Source organism: Aquarana catesbeiana, linkage group LG12 (assembly GCF_042186555.1).
Source record: "Aquarana catesbeiana isolate 2022-GZ linkage group LG12, ASM4218655v1, whole genome shotgun sequence".
Classification (NCBI taxonomy): domain Eukaryota; kingdom Metazoa; phylum Chordata; class Amphibia; order Anura; family Ranidae; genus Aquarana; species Aquarana catesbeiana.
Window position 1 is genome coordinate 27,205,675 of NC_133335.1, and position 13,988 is coordinate 27,219,662.

Genomic DNA, 13,988 nt, shown 5'->3' on the forward strand with positions numbered 1-13,988 from the left:
CCCACCCAAGTGCAGTATCGATCAATCACTGTCACTTACAAAACACTAAACGCATAACTGCAGCGTTCGCAGAGTCAGGCCTGATCCCTGCGATCGCTAACAGTTTTTTTGGTAGCATTTTGGTGAACTGGCAAGCACCAGCCCCAGGCAGCGTCAGATTAGCGCCAGTACCGCTAACACCCACGCACGCACCGTACACCTCCCTTAGTGGTATAGTATCTGATCAGATCAATACCTGATCCGATCAGATCTATACTAGCGTCCCCAGCAGTTTAGGGTTCCCAAAAACGCAGTGTTAGCGGGATCAGCCCAGATACCTGCTAGCACCTGCGTTTTGCCCCTCCGCCCGGCCCAGCCCAGCCCACCCAAGTGCAGTATCGATCGATCACTGTCACTTTTTTTTGTAGCGTTTTGGTGAACTGGCAAGCGCCAGTGGCCTAGTACACCCCGGTCGTAGTCAAACCAGCACTGCAGTAACACTTGGTGACGTGGCGAGTCCCATATGTGCAGTTCAAGCTGGTGAGGTGACAAGCACAAGTAGTGTCCCGCTGCCACCAAAAAGACAAACACAGGCCCGTCGTGCCCATAGTGCCCTTCCTGCTGCATTCGCCAATCCTAATTGGGAACCCACCACTTCTGCAGCGCCCGTACTTCCCCCATTCACATCCCCAACCAAATGCAGTCGGCTGCATGAGAGGCATTTATATGTCCTCCCAAGTTCCTCTACCCAACGAACCCCCCCAAAAAAGATGTCGTGTCTGCAGCAAGCGCGGATATAGACGTGACACCCGCTATTATTGTCCCTCCTGTCCTGACAATCCTGGTCTTTGCATTGGTGAATGTTTTGAACTCTACCATTCACTAGTTGAGTATTAGCGTAGGGTACAGCATTGCACAGACTAGGCACACTTTCACAGGGTCTCCCAAGATGCCATCGCATTTTGAGAGACCCGAACCTGGAACCGGTTACAGTTATAAAAGTTACAGTTACAAAAAAAAAGTGTAAAAAAAAAAAAAAAACACAAACAAAAATAAAAAAAAATAGTTGTCGTTTTATTGTTCTCTCTCTCTCTATTCTCTCTCTATTGTTCTGCTCTTTTTTACTGTATTCTATTCTGCAATGTTTTATTGTTATTATGTTTTATCATGTTTGCTTTTCAGGTATGCAATTTTTTATACTTTACCGTTTACTGTGCTTTATTGTTAACCATTTTTTTGTCTTCAGGTACGCCATTCACGACTTTGAGTGGTTATACCAGAAAGATGCCTGCAGGTTTAGGTATCATCTTGGTATCATTCTTTTCAGCCAGCGGTCGGCTTTCATGTAAAAGCAATCCTAGCGGCTAATTAGCCTCTAGACTGCTTTTACAAGCAGTGGGAGGGAATGCCCCCCCCCCCACCGTCTTACGTGTTTTTCTCTGGCTCTCCTGTCTCAACAGGGAACCTGAGAATGCAGCCGGTGATTCAGCCAGCTGACCATAGAGCTGATCAGAGACCAGAGTGGCTCCAAACATCTCTATGGCCTAAGAAACCGGAAGCTACAAGCATTTTATGACTTAGATTTTGCCGGATGTAAACAGCGCCATTGGGAAATTGGGAAAGCATTTTATCACACCGATCTTGGTGTGGTCAGATGCTTTGAGGGCAGAGGAGAAATCTAGGGTCTAATAGACCCCAATTTTTTCAAAAAAGAGTACCTGTCACTACCTATTGCTATCATAGGGGATATTTACATTCCCTGAGATAACAATAAAAATGATTTAAAAAAAAATATGAAAGGAACAGTTTAAAAATAAGATAAAAAAGCAAAAAAATAATAAAGAAAAAAAAAAAAAAAAAAAAAAAAAAAAAAAGCACCCCTGTCCCCCCTGCTCTCGCGCTAAGGCGAACGCAAGCGTCGGTCTGGCGTCAAATGTAAACAGCAATTGCACCATGCATGTGAGGTATCACCGCGAAGGTCAGATCGAGGGCAGTAATTTTAGCAGTAGACCTCCTCTGTAAATCTAAAGTGGTAACATGTAAAGGCTTTTAAAGGCTTTTAAAAATGTATTAATTTTGTTGCCACTGCACGTTTGTGCGCAATTTTAAAGCATGTCATGTTTGGTATCCATGTACTCGGCCTAAGATCATCTTTTTTATTTCATCAAACATTTGGGCAATATAGTGTGTTTTAGTGCATTAAAATTTTAAAAAGTGTGTTTTTTCCACAAAAAATGCGTTTGAAAAATCGCTGCGCAATTACTGTGTGAAAAAAAAAAATGAAACACCCACCATTTTAATCTGTAGGGCATTTGCTTTAAAATAATATATAATGTTTGGGGGTTCAAAGTTATTTTCTTGCAAAAAAAAATAATTTTTTCATGTAATCAAAAAGTGTCAGAAAGGGCTTTGTCTTCAAGTGGTTAGAAGAGTGGGTGATGTGTGACGTAAGCTTCTAAATGTTGTGCATAAAATGCCAGGACAGTTCAAACCCCCCCCCAAATGACCCCATTTTGGAAAGTAGACACCCCAAGCTATTTGCTGAGAGGCATGTCGAGTCCATGGAATATTTTATATTGTGACACAAGTTGCGGGAAAGAGACAAATTTTTTTTTTTTTTGCACAAAGTTGTCACTAAATGTTATATTGCTCAAACATGCCATGGGGATTTGTGAAATTACACCCCAAAATAAATTCTGTTGCTTCTCCTGAGTACGGGGATACCACATGTGTGGGACTTTTTGGGAGCCTAGCCGCGCACGGGACCCCGAAAACCAAGAACCGCCTTCAGGCTTTCTAAGGCCGTAAATTTTTGATTTCACTCTTCACTGCCTATCACAGTTTCGGAGGCCATGGAATGCCCAGGTGGCACAAAACCCCCCAAATGACCCAATTTTGGAAAGTAGACACCCCAAGCTATTTGCTGAGAGGTATAGTGAGTATTTTGCAGACCTCACTTTTTGTCACAAGGTTTTGAAAATTGAAAAAAGAAAAAAAAAAATTTTTTTTTCTGGTCTTTCTTCATTTTCAAAAACAAATGAGAGCTGCAAAATACTCACCATGCCTCTCAGCAAATAGCTTGGGGTGTCTACTTTCCAAAATGGGGTCATTTGGGGGGGGGGGGGTTGTGCCATCTTGGCATTTTATGGCCTTCAAAACTGTGATAGGTAGTGAGGAGTGAAATCAAAAATGTATGCCCTTAGAAATCCTGAAGGCAGTGATTGGTTTTCGGGGCCCCATACGCGGCTAGGCTCCCAAAAAGTGCCACACATGTGGTATCCCCGTACTCAGGAGAAGCAGCTGAATATATTTTGGGGTGCAATTCCACATATGCCCATGGCCTATGTGAGCAATATATCATTTAGTGACAACTTTTTGTAAATTTTTTTTTTTTTTTGTCATTATTCAATCACTTGGGACAAAAAAAATAAATATTCAATGGGCTCAACATGCCTCTCAGCAATTTCCTTGGGGTGTCTACTTTCCAAAATGGGGTCATTTGGGGGGGGGTTTGTACTGCCCTGCCATTTTAGCACCTCAAGAAATTACATAGGCAGTCATAAACTAAAAGCTGTGTAAATTCCAGAAAATGTACCCTAGTTTGTAGACGCTATAACTTTTGCGCAAACCAATAAATATACGCTTATTGACATTTTTTTTACCAAAGACATGTGGCCGAATACATTTTGGCCTAAATGTATGACTAAAATTTAGTTTATTGGATTTTTTTTATAACAAAAAGTAGAAAATATCATTTTTTTTCAAAATTTTCGTTCTTTTTCCGTTTATATCGCAAAAAATAAAAACGGCAGAGGTGATCAAATACCATCAAAAGAAAGCTCTATTTGTGGGAAGAAAAGGACGCAAATTTCGTTTGGGTAGAGCATTGCATGACCGCGCAATTAGCAGTTAAAGCGACGCAGTGCCGAATTGTAAAAAGTGCTCTGGTCAGGAAGAGGGTAAATCCTTCCGGGGCTGAAGTGGTTAAATGTGGAGAGGAAGGGTTAGAATTCCCCTTCTGTGTCATTTTCTGAGGTAAAGTTGTGCATGAGGAATGTGCAGCTGCCATTTTAGAAGCGTTTCTAGTCAGAGTTTCCTTGCCTGGTTGTTGTTTCAATTTTGTCTTTTTCCCATTAAACATGGTATGTCGTTGTGCTGTACAAGTTGGGGAATAAGATAGTTACCGTGGATATGCGGTTTTCGACCGTGACTCAATGATATGAGGCTGTTATTGTCCCGGTGACAGCGGAACTCTAAGCATCCATGTCTGCTCAGCAGCCTCGCGCATGTGCTCTCCTTATTAAAGTTTTCCATGTACAAAACAAGTTCAACAAGAACACAGAAAACAATACTATAAATATGCTTGTGTTGCCCACGCAGGGGTCATGTATTTAAAGCACATGATACAAATGCAGGTTGGCGGGAGCAACACCAAGTTAACAATGGTGTGACTGTGTAACCTTCACTGTCAGGTGCCAAAAATTGACATAAAGAGATGGAAACTGACCCAGTTTCCTGCACTTAGCACAACACAAACAGAAATCTAGCTAAATGTCTCTAGACCCTTCGTTATCTAGAAGCTATGAAGCAGTGGTGGGGTTTGTCAACCATTTTGTCAGGGATGGCTCAGCACTTCCTTCTCTGATCTGGCTGCTCAGCTGTCGGCTAATTGCCAGCTCTCATCTCTCTCCACAGTTTACCAGCTGTTGTGGATCTGCTCGTCAGTCCCGCCTACTTAAAGATCTCCAGCTCACTTCATTCCTGCCTTCGCCTTGGTCACATCACAAGAAACCATCTCCTGCGTTCCTGTTTAAAGACTGGCTTTGCTGACATCCCTTCTGGCTCCTTATCCTGCTTGCTGTTCCTCTACTTGGATCCCTGACTTCTGGCCTGGCTGATTACCCAATCTGGTCACTGAAATCTGGCTTGGCTGATTACCCGATCTGGTTACTGAACTCTGGCTTGGCTGACTACCCAATCCGGTTACTGGACTCTGGCTATGCTTTGACTACGCTTACTCTATTTACCTTTTTATTTTTATTAATAAACAAGTGTGATTTTACTGTACTTCTGTCTCGGTTTGGTTCATGGTTTCTGACAGTAGGCGAAGGCCATGAATTCAGAAGATACAGTCAATCCACTTGTTGGTAATATTTTTTCCACATTGGATGAGCAAGATCACCGCATGAATCAGTTTGCCATGGCGTCACAAACGCTCCGAGTCACGCGGCTCGCCTGGAATCCCCCACTGTGGCTGCTCCGGTACAACCTGAGTTGCAGGCCATCCCTGCTGCTGCGCCAGTCTCTGTGCAGGCACCTGCCTTGAGTATTACCTCTATAAGAGGTATGTCTGGTTCCGCCCCGCTTCCCCAGTGATTTGGGGGCAATCCAGTTCAATGCAGAGGGTTTCTCAACCAATTTGAGATATACTTTGAGATGCTGCCCCAGGCGTTTCCCACGGACAGAAACAAAGTAGGGTTCGTGATATCTTTGCTTTCTGAGAGAGCCTTGGCCTGGGCTAACCCTCTATGGGACACGCAAAAACCTGTTGTCTTGCGTTACCCTGAGTTTGTGGCCTCCTTTAAAAGGGTATTTGACATTCCCGCACGCTCCGCTTCTGCTGCCAAGTGCCTCATGTCCATCAAATAGAGTACGAGAACTGTTGCCGACTACGCCATTGAGTTCCGTACTCTGGCAGCAGAGGTTGCTTGCAACAATGAGGCCCTCGTGGCTGCTTTTTCTCATGGTCTCTCGGATTCCATCAAGTATGAGATAGCAGCCCGAGATATACCCACTGAGCTGGAGAGCTTGATCTCGTTTGCCATCCTCATTGACTCCAGACTCAGAGAAAGACTTTCTTTTAAGGAGCGCTTGCAGAAGCCTCCTGTACGTTTGCCTCCGAGCTTTGCAGTCCCACCCGTGCATCCCTCAACTCCCATGCCTCCTGGTACCGAGTCGTTCAGTGAAGATGAACCCATGCACTTGGGCTTCATGCGTCTCTCTGCGGATGGGAGAACCTTTAGGAGGAGGGAGAGATTGTGCCTTTATTGTGGCCAGGCAGGTCACTTTTTGTAGTCTTGTCCTACCCGTCCTGGGAACACCCGAACCTTGAGGTCCTGTCATGGACAGACCTTAGGTGGTGTTGTGTCATCCCCAGTTATCCAGAAGGATAAGCCCTGATTTCGGTCACCCTTTCTTGGGCTAAGTTGTCTATCGAGATACAGGCTCTAATCGACTCTCGTGCTGCAGGCCTGTTAATTGATGTTACCTTTGTATCAAAGCACTCGATTCCACTGCAGCTGCGTGACACTCCACTTGCCATTGAGGCTCTTGACGGGAGACCTCTACAGCCTGCCCATGTGACTCATGAGATGGTTCCGTTGTCCATGGCCGTAGGGGCTCTTCACCATGAGATAATCCAATTCCAAGTGATTTCCTCTCCTAAGTTTCTGCTGGTTATTGGTTATCCTTGGTTACAGAGGCACAACCCCTCTTTTTATTGGCTCCGTGCTGAGGTTCTCTCCTGGTCACCATAATGCAGTGAAACATGCTTCCGGAAGGTAGCCAAGGTCCTGTGTACCTCTTCACTCTCCTCCCTGCCAATGGATTACCATGATTTTAGTGATGTCTTTGACAAAGGTCAAGCCGGTAGTTTGCCTCCACACCGGCCGTATGATTGCGCAATTAACCTTCAACCTGGTGCCACTCCCCCTCGTGGCCGGGTTTACCCTTTGTCGGTCTTGGAGGATAAAGCCATGGAGGAGTATGTTGCAGATGCACTCTCTCTGGGTTTCATCCGCAAATCCTCATCTCCTACTGGTGCTGGTTTCTTCCTTGTGAAGAAGAAGAGTGGTGAACTGAGACCTTGTATTGATTATAGGGGTCTCAATCGTTTCACGATTAAGAATGCCTACCCTATCCCGTTGATTACAGAGTTATTTGACTGCCTCAAGGGAGCAACGGTTTTCACTAAGCTTGATCTGAGAGGGGCTTACAATCTCGTGAGGATTAAGGAGGGCGACGAGTGGAAAACTGTGTTTAATACCAGAACAGGCCATTATAAGTATCTCATAACGCCTTTTGGCCTTTATAACGCCCGGGCAGTTTTCCAGGAATTTATTAACGATGTCCTCCAAGATTTGTTACAGTTATGTGTGGTGGTTTATCTCGATGATATACTCATATTTTCCAGGTCCCTGGAGAACCACCACACATATGTCTGTCGTGTGCTTCAGAAATTAAGAGAGAACAATCTCTATTGTAAACTGGAGAAGTGTGAGTTCCATCGGGAACAGGTTTTATTCCTGGGCTATGTCATTTCCACTGCTGGTTTTTCAATGGATCCAGAGAAACTTTCGGCAGTCCTACAGTGGTCTCGACCTGTGGGATTACGTCCTCTGCAGCACTTCCTGGGTTTTGCCAACTATTATGGGAAATTTATTCGTAACTTCTCGTCTCTGGTCAAGCCCCTGACCGATATGACCAGAAAGAACGGTAACCCACAGAGTTGGTCTCCGGAGTCCATTAAGGCCTTTGAAAGTCTCAAGGCTGCCTTTGTTTCTGCTCCTGTGTTGACACATCCTGATCCTACGTTACCTTTTATCCTTGAGGTTGATGCTTCTGAGACTGGTGTTGACGCCCTTCTGTCTCAACATCCTACCTCTGAGAGTGCTATGCATCCTTGTGGCAACTTTTCCAAGAAATTGTCACCTGCGGAGTGCAATTACGAGATTGGTGACAGAGAGCTGTTGGAGATCATTTTAGCCTTGAAAGAATGGAGACATCTCCTCAAAGGTACCACTGTGCCGGTTCTCATTCTTACTGACCATAAGAATCTCACATTCTTGTCTGAGGCTAAACGCCTCTCTCCCAGAAGGGTGCGATGGGCTTTTTTTTTGTCAAGTTTCAATTACAATGTCTCATTCTTACCCGGTACTAAGAATGTAAGGGCTGACGCCTTGTCACGACAATTTCCCTTCACTTCCAAGCTGGAGTAGGTTCCGATTCCTATGATTCCTCCTGCTCGCATTCTGGCTACAGTTCGCACCAGTCTTACTTCTCCTTTGGGTGACAAAATTCTTGCTGCTCAGGTTGATGCTCCCCCTGAGAAACCTTGTGAATGCTGCTTTGTCCCCGAGTCTCTCCGTACTGCCCTGCTCCAGACTTGCCATTCTCCCAGTGCAGCTGGCCACCCTGGGAAGAATCAACTCGTTTGGCCCATTTCCCAACAATTCTGGTGGCCTAGTCTACGTGCTGATGTAACTGCCTTCGTAGCTGCCTGTTCTGTGTGTGCTCAGAGTAAGACTCCACGACACCTTCCAGTGGGCCTCCTACAACCCATACCCAATGGAAAGAGGCCCTGGACCCACCTGTCTATGGATTTCATTGTGGAGTTGCCCAACTCCCAAGGCAACACGGTTATCCTTATGGTGGTTGACTGGTTCTCAAAGATGTGTCATTGTATTCCACTTAAAAAGTTGCCCACTTCTAAGAAACTGGCTTCCATTTTTGCTTGGGAGATCTTTTGCTTACATGGGCTACCCAAGGTGATTGTCTCGGACAGGGGAAGTCAGTTTGTGTCCCGGTTCTGGTGAGCCTTTTGTGCACAGCTGGGAATTCAGCTTGCTTTCTCCTCTGCGTATCACCCGCAGTCTAATGGTGCCGCAGAACGAGCCAATCAGTCCTTGGAGCAATTCCTACGTTGCTATATTTCTGACCATCACAACAACTGGTCAGACCTATTAGCATTTGCTCACAACAGTGCCTTGAATTCTGCTTCCCGATTGTCTCTGTTTATGGCGAATTATGGTTTCCAACCTTCCATGTTGCCTGACTTGTTTGTTCCGCAGAGTATTCCTGCGTTAGAGGAGCATCTCCGTGGTCTTCATTCCACTTGGGCACAAGTCCAGGAGGCTTTGTGTCATGCTAATGATAGGTACAGACTCCATAATGACCGCAGACGCCTGCCTGCACCTTCCTACCAAGTTGGGGACAGGGTCTGGCTGTCATCTCGCAACCTCCGACTTCGTGCTCCCTCACTGAAGTTCGCACCTTGGTTTATTGGGCCTTTCCGTATCCTTCGCAGAATTAACCGAGTGGCTTACGCGTTGGACCTTCCTCCTAGTATGCGCATCTCAAATGTGTTTCATGTCTCCTTATTGAAACCGTTGGTCTGCAAACGCTTTACCACCTCGGTGCCACGTCCTCACCCTATACAGGTTGAGAACCATGAGGAGTATGAGGTACAATCCATTGTTGACTCCCGTAGATTCCATGGGCGCATACAGTACCTGGTGCATTGGAAGGGGTACGATCCGGAGGAACACTCCTGGGTCTCATCCTCGGACATACATGCCCCTGTCCTCCTCCATGATTTCCATAGACGTTTTCCCCTCAAGCCCGGTGGTCCTCCGAGGGGGAGGGGTCATTGAGGAGGGGGTACTGTCAGGGCTGGCTCAGCCCTTCCCTCTCTGAGCTGGCTGCTCAGCTGTTGGCTAATTGCCAGCTCTCTTCTCTTTCCACAGTTAACCAGCTGTTGTGGATCTGCTCGTCAGTCCCACCTACTTAAAGACGTTCAGCTCACTTCATTCCTGCCTTCGCCTTGGTCACATCACAAGAAACCATCTCCTGTGTTCCTGTTTAAAGAATGGTCTGGCTGACATCCCTTCCGGCTCCTTATCCTGCTTGCTGTTCCTCTACTTGGATCCCTGACTTCTGGCCTGGCTGATTACCCGATCTGCTACTGAACTCTGGCTTGACTGATTACCCGATCTGGTTACTGGACTCTGGCTATGCTTTGACTACACTTACTCTATTTACCTTTTTATTTTTATTAATAAACAAGTGTGATTTTACTGTACTTCCGTCTCGGTCTGTTTCATGGTTTCTGACAATCCATTTATCAACAATACTCTCTATGCCCTATGTATCGTATTGTATGTATTTTTCCCAATATGTTTTGCATAATATGTTTGAATATATGCCAATACTAACCAATATACTAATACCAATATACTAACATTTCAACATGAGTATTTACTTCATTTTTTCGTTATTTATAGCACTGTAAACACTACACCGGAATCTCCTGAGGAAGCTCTGATTGATCGAAACATGTTGAGATGGGTGGTGCCTATTCAGTACGCTTTCATGTAACAAGTGATCTTTTGATATGAATATAAATTCTCATTTTTTTTAGCTTTTGTAATAAAACTTTCATTTTATATGTTGTATTAGTGACTTCTATTCCTACATTTGACACCTTAAAAGTCCGAAGTTTGTTACCTCAAGTCCCTTCAAAAATGCGCACTGGAGCTCATAAACGGTAATTTTTTGGAGTTTGGGGTTTTTTTTTTTAACAGCCCATAAACTCCACTCTATGTTATCCTATGTGTCCATGCACACATGGACGTTTTTTAGCTTTTATCAGCAATGGAGTTTATGGGCTGTTCTCTGAACACCATAAAATTGCGTTCAAAGTGCCGTTCTTCTGACCACTAAAACGCAAAAAAACCCAAACGCGCATAAACTGGCATTAATTAGCGTTCGGCGTTCTAATTTTTCAATTCATTGTGGGAGTTTGGGAATGCATTCTGGGATTTTTGGAGTGTCCACTGTGTATTTTTATTAAAAACACCCATAAACGCTAACACTAAAAAACGTCCATAAACACTAGTACAAAACGCTGGTAAAATCTCATTTTTCAACCAGCATTTTCTGCCAGCAATCTGGCGTCCAGAAAAAGCTTTTTTGAGCTCCAGTGTGCATGTAGCCTAAAATGGGACTAAAACTAAAATGCCATTTTAGTCAAAAGACTAAGACTAAGACTAAAATAAATTTGACTTCAAAATTAACGCTGGTCTGTAATGTTCATACCTCAATACCATAAATAATAACATTATCGATTTTTCACTCCAGCAGTATATAATGAGTTTGGAAATTGTAGAGAAATGTTTAACTAATGCATTACAATTTAATTACACCCATTTGAATTTAGACGACTAAAATTAGTTTTAGTCGACTAAAATGTACTGGAGATTTAGTCAACCAAATACGACTAAAACAATTGCAGAAGACTAAAATGGGACTAAAACTAAAATGCCATTTTAGTCCTAAGACTAAAACTAAATAGAAATTTGCTGCCAAAATTAACACTGCTCCAAACTCTGCAAAGTTGTCAGTCGCTCAGGGATGGAGCTACAGATTGCTTGGAATTCCTAGAACACTTGATTATTATCTATTTAATTATTACAGGTACTTCTATAGTCCCGTTAATTTACTCAGCATTTTACATATATATATTTTACATTCACAGTCGTTTTCAAAGGCTGTGCATTTTTTCTTAACAATATAAAACACCAAGAAGAGCCATCCTGATGTTTGGCATGGCCTTAAAGCTGAACTCTAGGTATGATCTTAAAGCAGAGTTCCACCCATAAATGTAACTTCCACTGATTGGATTCCCTCCCCCCTCCGGCACGAAATTTGGCACCTTTCAGGGGGAGGGGGGAGCAGATACCTGTCAAATCGCCACACAACTACGTAATGTCCGGCCTCCCCCACCCCCGCTCCTTTCTGGGAGACACACAGGTCCCTGAGGACAGCAGGGACCATTCAGAAAGTGCAGCATGACACGCGCAGTAGGAAACTTCCTGTTTTCCTTAGTAATGATGCAGGCGCCTTCACCCGGAGCCGAGGGACGGTTCTGCTTTGGATGCCGACATCGCAGGCTCCCAGGACAGGTAAGTTTCCTTATATTAAAAGTCAGCAGCTGCAGTATTTGTAGTTGCTGAATTTTAATTTTTTTTTTTTACCCAGGCGGAACTCCGCTTTAAATTGCATAGCTACATTGGTCCAGCATGGACTAATGTATATATGCATATCTCATTCCTGAGGTGCTACTGCTGGGGAAGTTAACAATCACTGAAGCCCAAACAAAACAGGAGAACAAACCTAGCACCTCGGTGAAGATCAGCTCAAGAATATCCATTTATTTACAAGGAACATTGTAAAACAGCCGCATAGAAATCTTACGTGTTTCGGCCATTGGATGAGCCATGACTGAGGCTTGAATAGCCAAAACAAGTAGGATTCTATGTGGCTGTTTTCTAATGTTCCTTGGATATCCTTGAGTTGATCTTCACTGAGGGCTTTTTTTCTCTGGATTGTGCATGTATCTTGGTCTACAGAGACTATAATCCAGAGCACCAGTGATCCTCATTAACTGGATTGGAGAGTAGAGGTAGCTTGGGATATTTTACATTTTGTTCTTTAGTTTTTTTTAAATATGTAATCTACAAACTCCTTTTCTTTTCTTCTTCAGATCCAGAACCTCTTGGCGTCTCTTTTTTTTCCTTGTGACTCTTATGTTGGTGGCAATGTATTACTTTTGTCATCCACTGCCCCAGACTGCATTGATTGAGCTCCATTCTCCTGTTCGTCTTCTGACCCTGAATCTGTTGGTGGCTTTTTATTCTCCTTGTCATTGTCTGACACACAGTCCATTGGTGCTCCTTTTTTCTCCTCGCTATCTACTGACTCACTTTCCGTTGGTGGCCCTTTATTATCCTTATCATTTGCTGCCCCAGACTGCATTAGTTGCTCTCCATTCACCTTGTCTTCTGACCCAAACTCTGTTGGTGAACCTCTCTTCTCTATATCATCATTTAAACCAGACCTCATTGGTGGCCCACCTTTCCTCTTATCTTCTGACTCAGACTCCACTTGAGAATCTTCATTTTCATTGTCTTCTCTTGACTCAGTTGGGGTCTCTTTATTTTCCTTGTCACCTTCTGACCTAGACTCTATTGGTGATTCTTTGTTTACCTTCTCAATTCCTGAGTAAGACATTGTTGGTGTCTTTCTATTCTCCTTGTCATTGCCTGACATAGAGTCGATTGGTGTTCCTTCTTTCTCCTTGCTATCTACTGACTCACTTTCCATTCCTTTATAATCCTTATCATTTACTGCTCCAGACTGCATTGGTTGCTTTCCATTCATCTTGTCTTCTGACCCAAACTCTGTCGGTAAACCTTTCTTTGAATGTAATAATCTTTTTAGCCAATGGGATTTCCCTGCACCCTTATTTTCTTGCTCGCATTCTCTGGCTTTGTTTTGAAATTCACTGTCATCTTTTGACCTACCATTCTTTTGGAATCTTTTATCTTCATACTCTATGTCCATAGATTCTGACTCATTGTCAGGTTTTTCCACAGGTGCTGGAGGTTTGAATTTTCGGAGTGTCTCCATGGGTCCCCAGGTAAACTTCTCTTTTGGTTCGTAGTGCTCCCAGGCAAAGAGCACCAGCTCCCTGCGCTCACTCTTGTTCTTCACAGTGAACATGAAATAGTTCAGAGCACTTGTTTTTACATTCTTTAAGTTACCATGACACAAGGTCTCCTTCAGAAAGAACTTGACCAGTGGGACTTGGTAGCGTTCATAGCCTAGTTCCCCCAAACACTTAAGAATACGTGTAATCTTGAGGTTGTTGTGTGTGTTACTGTGAAAAAAAAATCAATACATCGATTGCGAAATATTTATGAGCATGACAACATTGTTCTTTATAAATAGTTATTAACAGCTGTTTTTACAGTGAAAGCACTAAAAGCCAAAATATTGCTCCTGACTAGTGGGCCAGCAACATGTCACAATTCATTCTTGCCCTTTCCAAAAGCACCTTTGGTAGTTATAAATGAATCATCCAGGCAACTCATAATTCCTTCGACAATAGAGCACCAATAGGCATATAGCTATGCAATCTGTAAAGCTGTAAATTAAGGGGTGATAACCACATAAGATGCAAGTCACTTAGAACAGGCCCGGGTCATTGCCAAGTTGTACCCCTGGACTTAGCACCCAATTACTATGCCAGAACTGTAAACCAGATGATCAGGGCAAGTTGAGGTCAAAAGCATCATGAAGCCACCAGCAAAGTAGGGGAGCAGCAGAAGTACCTAACAAAACACAGGGAGAATGAAGAACAGAGGCATGCCATAGGTGGAGTAAGGAAC

At 43.9% G+C, this 13,988-nt stretch overlaps 1 protein-coding gene across 3 annotated transcripts in view; it reads right to left on the bottom strand.

Moving 5' to 3' along the window:
• Positions 1-12,054: 12,054 nt before the first annotated feature.
• The window catches only part of LOC141114043 (uncharacterized), a 64,646-nt gene continuing 62,712 nt past the window's right edge, over positions 12,055-13,988 (bottom strand). For all 3 annotated transcript variants that reach the window (XM_073607490.1, XM_073607489.1, XM_073607491.1), the window contains one exon: positions 12,055-13,477. In XM_073607490.1, coding sequence (XP_073463591.1) covers positions 12,343-13,477 — 1,135 coding nt within the window. In that variant the 3' untranslated portion in view covers positions 12,055-12,342. The remainder of the gene's footprint in view (positions 13,478-13,988) is intronic.